We start from the raw sequence: 15,903 nt of genomic DNA, 5'->3' as shown, positions 1-15,903 counted from the left end.
GCAGTGCGGTAATATCTAAAGCTTGGTCGCAAATGGGTCATCCAAATGGACAATGACCCCAAGCATACTTCCAAAGTTGCGGCAAAATGGCTTAAGGACAAAAAAGTCAAGGTATTGGAGTAGCCATCACAAAGCCCTGACCTCAATCCTGTTGAAAATTTGTGGGCAGAACTGAAAAAGCGTGTGTGAGCAAGGAGGCCTACAAACCTGACTCAGTTACACCAGCTATGGCCAGAAAAATGGGCCAAAATTCACCCAACTTATTGTGAGAAGCTTGTGGAAGACTACCCAAAACGTTTGACCCAAGTTAAACAATTTAAAGGCAATGCTACCAAATACTAATTGAGTGTATGTAAAATTCTGACCCACTGGGAATGTGATGAAAGAAATAAAATCTGAAATAAATCATTCTCTCTACTGTTATTCTGACATTTCACATTCTTAAAATAAAGTGGTTATTCTAACTGACCTAAGACAGGGAAGTTTTACTAGGATTAAATGTCAGGAATTGTGATAAACTGAGTTTAAATGTATTTGGCTAAGGTATATGTATACTTCCGACTTCAACTGTACATATGAGATGAGTAATGCAAAATATGTAAACATTATTAAATTGACCAGTGTTCCATTAAAGTGGCCAGTGATTTCAAGTCTGTGTATATGGCAGCTGCCTCTAATGTGCTAGTGATGGCTATTTAACGGTTTGATGGCCTTGAGAGAGAAGCTGTTTTTCAGTCTCTCGGTCCCAGCTTTGATGCTCCTGTACTGACCTCGCCTTCTGGATAATAGCGGGGTAAACAGGCAGTGGCTCGGGTGTTTGTTGTCCTTGATGATCTTTTTGGCCTGTAATATCGAGTGCTGTAGGTGTCCTGGAGGGCAGGTAGTTTGCCCCCGATGATGCATTGGGCAGACCGCACCACCCTCTGGAGAACTCTGCAGTTGCGGGCGGTGCAGTTGCCATACCAGGTGGTGATACAGCCTGACAGGATGCTCTCAATTGTGCATCTGTAGAAGTTTGTGAGGGTTTTAGGTGACAAGCCAAATTTCTTCAGCCTCCTGATGTTGAAGAGGCGCTGTTGCGCCTTTTTCACCACACTGTCTGTGTGAGTGTACCATTTCACTTTGTCAGTGACGTGTATGCCGAGGAACTAGAAGCTTTCCACCTTCTCCACTTCGGTCCCGTTGATGTGAATTGGGGGGTGCTCCCTCTGCTGTTTCCTGAAGTCCACAATCAGCTTTTTTGTTTTGTTGACATTGAGTGAGAGGTTATTTCCTTGCACCACACACCCAGGGCCCTCACCTCCTCCCAGTAGGCTCTCGTCATTGTTGGTAATCAGGCCTACTACTGTTGTGACGTATGCAAACTTGATGATTGAGTTGGAAGCGTGCATGGCCACGCAGTCATGGATGAACAAGGAGTACAGGAAAGGGCTGAGCATGCACCCTTGTGGGGACCCAGTGTTGAGGATCAGCGAAGTGGAGGTGTTTCCTACCTTCACCACCTGGGGGTGGTTAAGTGCGGTGGTTCGCACTTAGAATCCTGTGCACGTGGCGAATAAAACTTGAAACTTGACCCTTAGACTATCTAGCTTACAAAAGAGTCTAATATAACTTCCTACAGTATATTTTAACAGTACATTTATATATTTCCTATTGGGCAAAGACCCCCACCTCCTTTTCTTACTAATACACTTCCTTGGCTGTAATCCACTCCCGATCTGAATGATACTGTACTTGTCCAAACATGGACTTCTCGTTGAATGGGGTCAACAGTTAGTGTCGTTGATGAACACTCCGCATCTCTCAGGTACACCTCTTGGCAGTCTAATCTCTGAACTGCAGAATAGGGTTAAACCGGATCATCCAACTACCAGCATGCGGCACAAACAACATTCTGTCAGTTTGACGGTGGAACCTCCAGGAGGTCTGACTTTAATAGGTTAAATCAATCCTGTTAAACTCTGAGCAGTTGTTTTGGACCCAGTACCGTGAAATATCATTTGAAAGCTACAGCCCTTGTCTTTTTGTAAATCAAACTCAAATCTTTCTGCTCGCAATTATTAGAATTTAGCCCCCCACTGCCTCCACATAAAGGCCATAAATCATGCACTATGGTCATATTCTTAGAGTATGCAATGTTGCTAAATTCACCTTAAGTGTAAACATTTAGTTTGCATGGAAAGGGTACACCTTGATGGCCATTGTAAAGCAATGCATTTCCTTCTCCAACATCCTCCACATGCACCGTCGATCTATCACAGATGTCTACAGTAGGAAAAGTACATGGGTAAAGAGGTTTGAAGTTTCCTCACCGGTTTGTCTTTTTTGAGATAATTTGAAAGCCCTGATTGCTTGAGTAATTTTAAGATGTCAGGCTTGAAAATCCGAGTAGCCATTATGGCACAATGTCTCACTACCCAAACCAGACACAACTAGTTCCAAGTGGCCAAGAGACGTCATGTGATCTCCTATTGCTATCTCGTGGACAAACTGGGAATCAGACAGAGGATATATTTACATCAATAAATAGGTAGAGACTTCAGCTTTCTCCTCATGTCATTCCTGCAATATGAAAAATGACTGCACAAGCCCTGCACTTTTAAAATGGCTGTGTTCCTATGGGAATTTCCGCATATTTAGAGCGACACCATTAGGTCATATGTGTTTGTAGGACTTTTGAAACCGACATGTATTTTATGAAGGTAGTATACAATATTATGTGTTCTTTAGAAAATGCCATCAGAAGGCGTCAGAGTTTAACAGGTTAAAGTCCATAATGCATTCAGCCACATTGACAGTTTAGTGGCAATGTATAAATTCTGTGGGGACAACATGGGCTTTAAATGATTAATGGAGCTGTGACATACCATGCGTTACCGGGAGAAGGCAGGTCCCCTCGATCAGCAATTCAAATTCGATATTGTTCTGTTTTTAACGTGTCTACGTTTTCGCTGTAATCCTTCCTCCATGACATAGACTGTGAAACAGAGATTATGATAATCTGTAGGTCTCAGTAAAATACAGAATTTGATAGACAATAGTCAACGACGATAGATATCTAGTGGACAAAATCAGATATGCCTCTTACTCAAGTTCATATGATCCAAGCTGCTCTGCAGTATTAAAGTTCTAGAAAAGTTAACATGCCCCTGCAGGCCTGCACCAAACTTTTACAAAAAGAGTTCAGCTGAGGAATCGGTAGCATAAATCAGTAATGAGTTCACAAACCTTCCGTTTGAGGACTGGGCTAGTGATGTCTTTATTGGGATTGTGCTTGAGGCGTATGGTGCTTAAGATGTATAAGTGTTATAGCCTGGAGGCCTGCACAGGGAACCCTTGTGTGGGCAGGGTCCTCTGTGGCACCACAAACATCCACCCATCTTTCTACCCTTCACACAACCCCCTGCCAGCCCTCACCCAGTATCCTGGCTCAGGTGTGTCATAGCTGGGATGAAAGACACATGAAATGCCCTGCTCCATTCCTGCTCAGTAATCCTAATGGAGGATATAAGGCATATTTTACCCCAGGTTGAGGCCTGTGCCGGCCAACCTCAGTCTCAGCCCCAGCTCCAGGCAGCATCCACACTGGAGCCTCCAGTACTTTCCCATTTAAGCGCATCACTCTGGGCACGACTGAGGAGATGCCCCCCTGTAGCGGGCTTTTGTTGTGGAAGCTGACGGTCTTGTTTAATTACTTCTAACTCTCCGCACACAGTGCTCTATGTGGATGGGAGGAGGGCAGGAGGCATGCAAACGGCACCCTGGAATGAGGAGGTTACGTGAGAGGAGAGGTAGGGAGAGGAGGGTCGCTCAGCCGACCAATGGAATTTTGTTTTTTAACTGTCATCACCCAGTAAATATAGATCAGCAAGAACATAACCGCGGATTATAGGCTGATATCTCTGATAAGCGCAGATATGAAGTTATCGTCCTCAGTACATGCCTTATTGGCTGGCTGCTAGGCCTATCATCCAGGAGCATCAGATCAGTCAGGAAATGTGCTTCGGCGCTCTTACATTTGCATATCACAGATCAAAGTGAGAAGGGATCAGTGTGTTACATATCCTCACATCATCATCAGGTCCTTTTTTTTCCTCCTATCATGGGCCCCGCCGCCATCGCCATCACTCCCTTAAGGGCCCAATGAACAGAGTTGGGTCTCATCTTTAATAGAAAAGTACAACCTCTGTATACGTGGCAGTTAGCAGATGTGTGTGAACAGGGGTGGAGAACATAGGCGATTAGTTTGTCTGTGCAGAATAAGTCTGTGCCGAATAAGATGACACGAGGGCTCAACAGTCTAACTGCATTTGCCACAGCTCACACTATAATGTGCTCCTTTCTGCAAGTTTCCACACAGCTGAGTTCTTGCAGATAGTAAAAACACAGGATGTGTCACATGCTGCGATCTTAGCCATACGCCGAGTCTTATGACTAAGTCACACAAAGACAAGTTTGTATCAGGTTAGAAAAAACACTAGGATATAACAAAAGACAATTCTCTAAGTAAAAACAGCATAGCATGTCTAATTTCTCATTTTCCCCCCCACAGAAGTAACTAATTCAATCATGTAGTGAGATTAGTCATGTGCTCTGTGTGTACAGACCTAGTTGCGCTTTTGGCAATTTCGAGATGGAAATCATCTCGCTGACAAGGTGATGAAACGCAGTACGTCTCTCTAATCCGTCCCATGAATTGAATGTACTATAAAGAGTGACATTGCTTATATGGTACCTACAATCATAGAAATAAGAATGAATAGAAAGAGTGTCTCCACTCAAGTCAGTGATGGCATATTGGGAGGACTGGCAGTCATTTTAAGTGTATCCATGCCAGGAAGTAAAAGCAGGAAGTGTACCCTTCAATCTGTGCGTCAACTGAGCTGACATTACAAAACGTACATTCCATTGCTTAAGCCACATCAGTTGGCATCATTTGAATTAACATTCTACATTACCATGGCAATACAGCATCAGTTGATAGAACATTCCAAAATACCATGGAAATTATTGCATCACAATACCAGGCAGCCATTGCGAGTGTTTAACAGTCAATTGCCAGGGTTAGAGCTTCCAAGCCTGTTCTATTTCTTCGTATTTATATGCCTACAAATAAGTATTTTCAAATCAAATGTTATTAGTCAACAGGTGTAGACCTTACAGTGAAATGTTTACTTACGAGCCCCTAACCAACAATGCAGTTAAAAAAAATATGGATAAGAATTAGAAATAAAAGTATCAAGTAATTAAAGAGCGGAAGTAAAATAACAATAGCGAGATTATATACAGGGAGGTACCGGTACAGAGTCAATATGCGGGGGCACCGGTTAGTTAAGGTAATATGTACATGTAGGTAGAGTTATTAAAGTGACTATGCATAGATGATAGTCTGGGTAGCCATTTGCAAATGCAAATAGTCTGGGTAGCCATTTGATTAGATGTTCAGGTGTCTTATGGCTTTGGGGTAAAAGCTGTTTAGAAGCCTCTTGGACCTAGACTTGGCGCTCCGGTAACGCTTGCCGTGCGGTAGCAGGGAGAACAGTCTATGACTAGGGTGGCTGGAGTCTTTGACAATTTTTAGGGCCTTCCTCTGACACCGCCTGATATAGAGGTCCTGGATGGCAGGAAGCTTGGCCCCAGTGATGTACTGGGCCGTTCGCACTACCCTCTGTAGTGCCTTGCGGTTGGAGGCTGAGCAGTTGCCATACCAGGCAGTGATGCAATCGGTCAGGATGCTCTCGATGGTGCAGGTGTAGAACCTTTTGAGGATCTAAGAACCCATACCAAATCTTTTCAGTCTCCTGAAGGGGAATAGGTTTTGTCGTGCCCTCTTCACAACTGTCTTGGTGTGCTTGTATCATGTTAGTTTGTTGGTGATGTAGACACCAAGGAACTTGAAGCTCTCAACCTGCTCCACTACAGCCCCGTTGATGAGAATGGGGGCATGCTCAGTCCTCTTTTTCCTGTAGTGCACAATCATCTCCTTTGTCTTGATCACGTTGAGGGAGAGGTTGTTGTCCTGGCACCATACGGCCAGGTCTCTGACCTCCTCCCTATAGGCTGTCTCGTCGTTGTCGGTGATCAGGCCTACCACTGTTGTATCATCGGCAAACTTAATGATGGTGTTGGAGTCGTGCCTGGCCGTGCAGTCATGAGTGAACAGGGAATACAGGAGGGGACTGAGCACGCACCCCTCAGGGGCCCCTGTGTTGAGGATCAGTGTAGCGGATGTGTTGTTACCTACCCTTACCACCTGGGGGCAGCCCGTCAGGAAGTCCAGGATCCAGTTGCAGAGGGAGGTGTTTAGTCCCAGGGTCCTTAGCTTATTGATGAGCTTTGAGGGCACTATGGTATTGAACGCTGAGCTCTGGTCAATGAATAGCATTCTCACGTGGGTGTTCCTTTTGTCCAGGTGGGAAAGGGCAGAGATTGCATCATCTGTGGCTCTGTTGGGGCGGTATGCAAATTGGAGTGGGTCTAGGGTTTCTGGGATAATGGTGTTGATGTGAGCCATGACCAGCCTTTTTGAAGAACTTCATGGCTACAGACGTGAGTGCTACGGTCGGTAGTCATTTAGGCAAGTTACCTTAGTGTTCTTGGGCACAGGCACTATGGTGCACTGCTTAAAACATGTTGTTATTACAGACTCGGACAGGGAGAGGTGTCAGTGAAAATGTCAGTGAAGACACTTGCCAGTTTGTCAGCGCGTGCTCGCAGTACACGTCCTGGTAATCCGTCTGGCCCTGCGGCCTTGTGAATGTTGACCTGTTTAAAGGTCTTACTTAATCGGCTGCGGAGAGCGTGATCACACAGTCTTCCAGAACAGCTGGTGCTCTCATCCATGTTTCAGTGTTATTTGCCTCGAAGCGAGCATAGACGTTATTTAGCTTGTCTGGTAGACTCGTGTCACTGGGCAGCTTTCGGCTGTGCTTTTTCTTGTTTGCTTATGGCGGAATACAGCTCATAGTGCCAGCCTCTGACTGTGGTGATATGTAAACGGCTACAAGAAATACAGATTGAAACTCTCTAGGTAGGTGGTGTGGTCTACAGTTCATCATGAGATACTCTATCTTAGGCGAGCAATAGCTCGAGACTTCCTTAGATATCGTGCCATTAAAATACTTTTTCCATTAAAATACTGCAAATCGGTCTCTCGCGCTAGGGTGTGTTTTGCATATAAGCTGTGGTAGTAGCATATGTAGGCTGCGTCTCAAATGGCATCCTTTTCCCTGTACAGTGCATTACTTTTGACCAGGGATATAGTGCACTACTTTTGACTACTGCCCTATGCAGGGAATAGGGTGCCAAAGTCCTCATACATTTGATGTTCAGGTGTAGTTGTGTGAACCTTGAATGGGTAAATGTAACTTTAGGCCTGCTCTTTGTGAATATTTGACCCCACAGATGACCACACTCGAGTCAGGCTGCAACTGCTGGACGGAGACCCCCACTCAGACTACATCAACGCCAACTACATAGACGTAAGTATGGGGCGGCGGAGATGTGAAGGGAATGGAATTTTTATCAGATTGCTTTTGTATTTGACTTTATACAAGGTCACATTTAGCCCTCTGACACCATGTATTAGTAAGGAGATGAGACAGCATTTCACTTCATGACATCTTTACTAAGATAAAATCAAATATTGCATAGAGCATTATGGGTACTGTAGTACATCATGCTACAAACATTACTATTATGAATGGGCAGTGAAGACTGATTTTGCAAGGATGGACACAAAATATGACACACCATCGTCACACACACGGAGATTATATATACAGTAGAAAACGTATACGCTTATTACGAGGCAATGTGCCTGTAACATTGACATATCTGCCACAAACACAGCGTACTGTATCTGAGCATGCATTTGCTCATCTTCGGATGAAAGAATTCTGCATTGACATAACTACCATAATGACAGTGTAGATATGATTGTCTCTATTATGCTGTGGGGACTGGGAATGCCCTGTACTCCGAGAAGCAGCATCAGGATAAGTCGGCATTATAGCTGTATAATCATGTCATTGAGCCCCATTTCCTCTAATAAAACAATTACTGGGTCGATGTGCCAATATCCGCTGGTAAAATGTATTGTTATACCCAGCTCTAGGAGCTTCAACTGTGTTGATTTTTTATTTATCTCATAGAGGTTGTAATAGTAATGAATTTGTAGATGTTGTTTCACGCTCGTTCCCACTTGATATGGTGAAATGGCAATGTTCTATTAAGGATATGAAATGTATACACTGTCTAGATTTGAACTATGCAATCTGTCTCGATGGAACAATATGATAGAATTTCCATTTTGGCGGATAGGAAAATGAAGGGTCTCGGATTTGATCTGATTTGAAAGGACCTTGAGCTGTTACAGTACGCCTGGGGGTTTTCTATTTTCTCTTCTCTTTCTCACAGGGGTATCATAGACCAAGACATTACATCGCCACACAAGGTAATTCAATTGGATGGAGGGGGGGGGTAAGACGCAAGACACCTGGAAAAGTATCCCCAGACATGGGGGAGGCAATTACTCAGATGTAAAAAAATCTATACAATAATAATGCTCTTAAAGCCAATGACAAAAATGTAACACCCCATTCCTTTTGTTCCACAACAAACTGGGGCTTATCTTTAACTGATCCTGGGCATGGTTGTGATTTGTATAATTCGCTCTCATTCTGGGATAAGATACAGCGCGCGTTCCTCTGCTCAGACATTGCTAATGCCTGGATAGGTATTTTAAGTATCGGCTAACCACATGTTATAGAAATCTGTCAGTCAATGACACAGTTGATGACATGGCACACAACCATTGGTTGATGCATGCAACTGAGCAGGGGAACGCGACCAAATAAGGATGAGACAGTGATGTCTGAATATTATTTAGGAAGTATAACTGCACTGGGAGGTCAATGGGGGCTCTGGTCAAAAGTAATGCACTATATAAGGGATACAATGTGCCATTTTCGGGGATAGGGTATCATTTTGGAAGAGGCCCGAATGACACAATTTGAACATTATGCAGGGGAGAACGACTGCCCCCTCTCATTGACGCCACAGAAGTTCAAAGCCGACCACGGTACTGCAGGCATTGTTAGCAAAAAACAGGATCCTCAATTGTGAATGGAAAATGTGCAATCTTTGTGGTCAATCTTCGTGTAAAAAAAAAAAGGTATAATTCAAAGACAATCATGATACCAATATTTGCTTCTAATACACCAGATGTATGTTCTTGAACCGATTATTTTAAAATCGCACAAGTTATAAGGATTATTTAGTTGCTAATGGCAGCCTGCAGTACCCCAGTGGCCTTCAACTTGAGTTACTCAATGAGATGGGGCAACACTGAGCTAACCTGCAATGTCACTTCCTGGAGTAGCTCAAACTGTGTATGTTATGTCACCATGAGTCTCCATCTTTACTGACTTAATTTGGCTTCAATTCAGTGCTTCTTAATCCTGGTCCTGTGGACCCAAAGAGGTGCACATTTTTTGTTTTTGCCCTAGCACTTCACATATAACACTTCATATTTGATGATTTGAATCGGGTGTGTAGTGCTAAGGCAAAAACTAAAATATGCACCCCTTTGGGTCCCCAGGATTAGGAAACACTTGAGTCTTCACATAGGAATGAATGGTACAGGTGATCGATGGCTTTGCCTATTCATATATACAGTCATTGCTCCTATGTGTACTTCCTGGTTCCTGTTATGACATTATCTCTGTCCAATCCTTCTTGATCTCATCCTTGCTCTCCTTCTCTCCTTCCAGGCCCCATGCAGGAGACAGTGAGAGATTTCTGGAGGATGATCTGGCAGGAGAATTCCGGCAGTATTGTCATGGTTACCAACCTGGTGGAAGTGGGCAGGGTGAGTTCATCAAAGAGGATTTGAAAGGTGTTAGAGCAGGCGGCTAAGTTCTTATACCGAATGGATTTATGTGCTGTTTCTTTCCCCGCTGCAAAAGCCAATTGTTTAATAGATCAGGGTGTGTCAATCATAGTTCGTATTCCCCTTCCCTACACCTCATACCATTAGTGTTCACAACAAATATATGCGATAACAAATAGATAAAACAAATCAACAACAAATATGTGACAACAAAATTGAATTCAAAATTGAATTCAATGCCATTAAATCAGGCCTAGGTATGTATTATCAACCACAGAAATCGAATGAGTTTATATTTCTAAGCTATCAACTCCTCTGATTGGTCCTTTAATGTTATGTTTAATAATATTATTTCTGTCCATTTCAGGGACCCCTTTTGGCTCAACAGCACCTCCAGAGGCAAAAGTCCCATACAGCCTCTGTAAGAGACAAAGCACTGACCATGTATGTTTCTCTGCCCAGGTGAAGTGTGTGAGGTACTGGCCTGACGAGACTGAAGTGTACGGAGATGTCAAGGTGACACTGATCGAGACAGAGCCACTGGCCGAGTATGTCATCCGCACCTTCACAGTACAGAAGGTAAACCGACTAAGTCAATAGCCAGGCTTGCTTGTTTTGTTTTCATTCATTCCAATTTACCGAATTAACATGGTGGTTGACAGCAAGGTGAAGCTATGTGGTCCAACTGGGAAATGAGAGTATAATTGAACACTGGTAATCAGTGAGGATTTGCATTGAAAGAAGCACAATACAGTTGGGATGCAGGATTCCGTATGCGGCGGTATTGTTCTGTTAGCTCCCTTTAAAAGGGAAATATCAGAGGAACAGTCACGAAACTAGCAAGGATTGATAGGCTTGAAATGCATCTTTCTGTGGCTCTGTGAAAGCCGCTTAAGCAGACAACACGAGCTAGTAGTCAACTAATTTTTCAACGCTTTAATCCATCTGTTTTGCAAGAAAGCTAAAGTTCCTTTTAACCTGCTCACACTCTTCATTTGAAAGGGAAACGGGACATTGTCATTACGAAACTCCACCATCACACCACAACCTTAATTCCTGTGCCTTAAAAAGCAGTGCACTGTGATGGCCGGGAATCACGCTTCAGATGCGTATGCGTTCAAATAGAGCGTATTAAATTGTTTTAATTGCAGCAAATAATGAGTTCTGAAATTATGAAAAGCATTATTAATGATGAGTCCAAGGGGATTATTTTACTGCACCACGCAGATAGATAGATCTTTAGGCCCGCACACACACACTCACACTTTAATCCATTGAGAATATGTTAAACCAGAGCCCACTGGTTTGGCAAGCTTAGACACAGTTTACCCCCGCTTTACACTGTTACACTCCAATGCACTATTAAAGGTGGTATGTGTCCATACACTCCAAACAGTGAAGGTATTTTAACTGCGGTATTAAACTGTTATGTGGGTTTTGCTGGCATATCAAAGCTGGCAGGCAGGGATTAAACAGCTCACCAACCCAAATGGCAATTAACCGCTTAGCATTAGCACAGGGAGTGGAGGTGTGAAGCCTGTGATTATTATTACTGAAGCCCAGCGCTCTACTGTTCTATAAATGGCCTTATTCCAGTTTTCGCACATCCACTCCCTTTATGTGCTGCTGCCTTCGCTGATATCCTTATTGGAGTGGGTTTTTAGTACCATGCCACGTGCCTTTAAGAGTGAGAACCACTTACTTTCCACTCTGCCAAGTTCACGTTGCCATGGTAAACATGAGCTAGGCCCCACCTACCTTCTTTCCCAATCTGTGATTTACTGCATTTTGTGGCTTTGTTGTTTCCCATCTTAGATGTTTACCCCATATTGATTTCGGAATGTAATTTGAACATCAAAGGAAAGGAAATCAATAGGCCTCCAGTTATCAAATCACCTTTGTTTAGTTCCCCTCAATACTTGCCTGTATGCTCAAGTCGTCATAATGTATTTTCTTAAAAGAAACAAATCGATAGCTACTCTATATTCAGTTTTTGAGCCGGAATGGGAGCCCGTCAGATCTTCAGTTTCCAGGAAGTCCCATATGTCTTCATTTGAGTCTCCATTTTGTTTAGTCTGCCCGCAGTTTCCAGGAAGTCCAGGAAACTCAGACATTTCTAACTTGGAAACCTGTTGTAGAAAGAGGAGGCCCGAGTTTCCCACTTGGAAAGTATCAGAATCAATCAATAGGAAACTCTATGCAAATAACTTATTAACTTCCAACTTGTCATGTATACACCATTTGTCTCCATTTAAGGCTCCATTTTGTTTCTTCTCAGAAGGGCCACCACGAGATTCGAGAGATCCGTCAGTTCCACTTCACCAGCTGGCCTGACCACGGGGTACCCTGCTATGCCACCGGCCTCCTGGGCTTCGTCCGCCAGGTCAAGTTCCTCAACCCGCCCGACGCTGGCCCCATTGTGGCCCACTGCAGGTACGTACTGTCCACACTGAGGGGGATTGTGGGACATAACACAGGACTACTGGGATGACATATTTGTCACTCAGGGCTTTTGTCTATGTATTTATTTATACTTTATTTAATCAGAAATAACAACAGTAGCTAGCGGCAGGTAGGCTAGTGGTTAAGAGCATTGGGCCAGTAACCAAAAGGTTGCTGGTCCGAATCCCTGAGCTGCCATCGTAAAAAATGTGTCCTTGAGCAAGGCGTTATTACTCTAATTGCTCCTGTAAGTCACTCTGCATAAGAGCATCTGCTAAATGACAAAAATGTAGCTGGGAGCCTTCACTTACATTTTTAGGTCGAAAAATGAATGAGCGAGAGCGATGGGAGACTAAGGCCTCTCTCTCTTGCTCTTTCTCTCATCTACCCCTCCCCAGCCAACTCAAACACCCACCCCTTGAAACAGAGGTATTGAGCTCAGACAGGTGAAGGGGGAGGGGTGGGGGAGGAAAGGGGGGAGTGGAGAAGAGGGGAGGGGACAGAGGGAGGGAGTGCGTGAGCGTGCACAATGAGATGTGACAGGGAGAGGCTGCTAAATGGCACAATGCAATTTTACATTTGGCTCGGGTCTCTCAAAACAAAGCAGATGTGACTAAGACATTTTCAGAGTGGATTAGCTCAAGTGCCAAGCGCTGCTCTTTCTGCTCTCATGAAGCATGGGGCGCCTTGTTCCCTCTAATACCCCCGAGGATGAGATGGGGAGAGACTATGGCAAAGTTTATTACCGCCACTTTATCTCCTGCCCCTTATCTTCGCACACTCATAAATTGGATCGATGACATTAACCTTTACGAACCACCTTGGAAAAAGGAAACTTTCACACCTGTCGCAGGAGAGTGACATCTACTTTATCTGTCTGTCTGTCTGTTTTTTTGTCTCTGTCCCTCTGTCTGTTTGTCCCTCTTTTCTTCCTAAGAGGCATGGCATTTGCATTCCCATAGCAACCCACTATATTTAACCTCCCTGTACCTCTCATTCAATACATCGTCGCTTTTCCACAACCCAAACGATGGTCGGTTCATGTTCTCCTAAAAAAGTCGTAACACTTCCCGATTGCTCCCCAACCGAATTCCCCCATTGAGGATTGACAACGAATGTCCCATGGAGCTGCCTATAGGTTGGCAGCCATTCCCCCACTGAACTGAACGATAGATGGAATGAAGGACAACAGGATGAGCTTTGGCCGGCAGAGCGAAGGCCCTACTGACAGACTGCGGAGTAATTTCTAATTTCCTGGGGCACTCCTTGGCCGTTATCCCCCTGCCAGGACCTAGTTGTTTGCTGCGCTCGCCATTAATCACTGGCGGCTGACAGGCAATCTGCCGGGCTGCCGAGCCACTGAGCGGCCCCCGGCTCCTGAGCTCCGGAGCTGGGACCTGTCAAGATTCTGCCGAGTGAATGATGGCTGAGCAGCCCCCCTCTCCTACCTCTACCTCTTCTCCACCACTATCTCCCTTGCTCCCTCCCTTCCACCCAGCCACTCTGCTGGGTTTATTTCCTTAACACCTAACACCAGGGTCAGGGGAAATGGCTCTAACCCCTACCTGGGGGGTTGGAGTACGCTGTTTGTCAGCGCTGTAAGGCCGTCCTGCCTCCTTTGGATAACCGTGGGAGCTCAGCGCGGTTCAATATAACCCCTGGCCTGTTTATTATAGGGCCGGAGCATGTGTCTTCATGTGTCGCTGCCATCGCTACTGTACAGAACATACCGGAGAAATTAAACGCTCTCTCTCTCGGTTTCTGTTTCTGTATTCTCTCTCCCTCCCCCTCTCTTTCCAGTGCCGGGGCTGGAAGGACAGGCTGTTTCATAGCTGTGGACATCATGCTGGATATGGCTGAGAATGAGGGAGTGGTGGACATCTTCAACTGCATCCGGGAACTGCGCTCACAAAGGGTTAACATGGTGCAAACCGAGGTTGGTGAAGCAGCATACTGATTAGCTTGTGTGCGGATAGTGTGTAGACAAAAGAGCAATATTGTATTACAGCTTGCAAATTAGTCATTACAGTGCCATGCAAAGGAATGAAAGTGCAGTTAGCTAATTAGCTTAGCATTAGCCACCCTTATACCTCGCGTAATCATGCTATTTTGAGGTTAGCATTAGGCATTCCGATCTTATTTGGTTCAATGGTGCTGATAGTGATTACTAGCACTCATACAGTTAGCATTAGCCATAAAATTAGAGAGTGCGACTAGAGTTTTCAGACACAGCAAGTCTGTTTAGTGTAGAATTTGCCATCGCCATGGCGGAAGGATTGACAAGGCTCAGACAGTAGCCTGCTGGCGTTGGCCTTTCCCAGCCGGTCACCAGACTGATCCTATGTCACAGCCCACTGCTCACAGTTGCTCTGCCTGAAATATTCAGCAGGGATATTTTAAAATCAGTCATATGGAGGAAGGGTGTAAAGCATAGAAATACAATCTCTAGCATGGACAAAGCCCTTCAAGACCAGATTATACTTCTATGGTCTAAAGCAGTGGTCACCAGTAGTCACCAAGGCATTCCTTGTCGATCACCAAACATTTCTGAAAAAAAACAACAACTAAAAAGCCTTCCATTCCTATTTTATTTAATTTGTTTCACGCTGTTGGTGGTAGATGCACTTGATTTAGCAACCCTAGTCCCGGGAAGGCAAAGAGTTCCCATTTTGAACCATTTTACTTGTCTGAAGGTAGAACTCCGACTACGTGGCAAGCCCAGAGAGAAAATCAAGTGCACCTATAGGACTACTGCTTGCCAATCAGATAGCTCAGATCACTGCGTCTGCACAGTTTCCTCGAGCCATAGACCACAAAAAGAAGCCTCGAACACACAGCAAAGTTAATACTGTGAGATTTCAAAAAGTTCAAAACCATAACTAGAGAGAGACTCAAGAAATATAGCAAAGAGCTGCTGTTTTTATGAGTAAGTGTTCATGTTTAAGTTATTATTCAGCACTGTCAACACTTTTATAACCCATATGCTGTCAAATGTGCATTCTCCCTAATTCCACTCACGCTACAACCAGCACTGCAGCTGCAATGAATGAGTATAACAAACGGTTCTGATAAGCTAGCGCTGTTATTAGTGCCTCGTATTTTTTTTATATCGAGGAATATTTTACATTCTCTGATCATAGGAGTAACAACATGAATTGGTGCATGAGGCAGATTTTGCCATCAGCTGGAAGACTGTAAATTTTTCTCAGCTGAGGGAGGAAAAGCGGAGGGACGGTGAGTCGGTTGAGAGGAAGCCTCACCGCTGCTCCCTCCCTCCCTTCAAACTGACCATCAGATGCAGGCCATCAGTCCAGTAAAACATTTTTTTATTATGCTCACTCAGCTGTGCCTCACCAGTAATCCAACAAATTATATATTACCAGTGTGATCATATACCTAATATTTTTTAATAGAATTTCAAATTGGTCTGAGAAGGAAAAACATTGGCAGGGCAATTCAAGCATGTATTGGGCCGATAGCCTACTGCACAGACCTCTGCTACTGAACTGTTTTTAACTGGTTAATGTTTGACTCAAAGTGATCTTGACTCAAAAAAGGTTGGTGACCAC

General features: G+C 44.3%; 1 protein-coding gene across 5 annotated transcripts in view; it reads left to right on the top strand.

Moving 5' to 3' along the window:
* LOC106565046 (receptor-type tyrosine-protein phosphatase T) overlaps positions 1-15,903 on the top strand; it is a 500,470-nt gene that overhangs the window by 464,411 nt on the left and 20,156 nt on the right. For all 5 annotated transcript variants that reach the window (XM_082958989.1, XM_082958987.1, XM_014131664.3 and 2 more), the window contains 6 exons: positions 7,405-7,481; positions 8,419-8,455; positions 9,774-9,871; positions 10,355-10,471; positions 12,171-12,325; positions 14,135-14,270. In XM_082958989.1, the coding sequence (XP_082815115.1) occupies positions 7,405-7,481; positions 8,419-8,455; positions 9,774-9,871; positions 10,355-10,471; positions 12,171-12,325; positions 14,135-14,270 (620 nt within the window). The remainder of the gene's footprint in view (positions 1-7,404; positions 7,482-8,418; positions 8,456-9,773; positions 9,872-10,354; positions 10,472-12,170; positions 12,326-14,134; positions 14,271-15,903) is intronic.

The sequence above is a fragment of the Salmo salar genome, chromosome 12 (assembly GCF_965601325.2).
Source record: "Salmo salar chromosome 12, fSalSal1, whole genome shotgun sequence".
Classification (NCBI taxonomy): Eukaryota; Metazoa; Chordata; class Actinopteri; order Salmoniformes; family Salmonidae; genus Salmo; species Salmo salar.
This window is presented reverse-complemented; position numbering and strand designations above follow the sequence as displayed.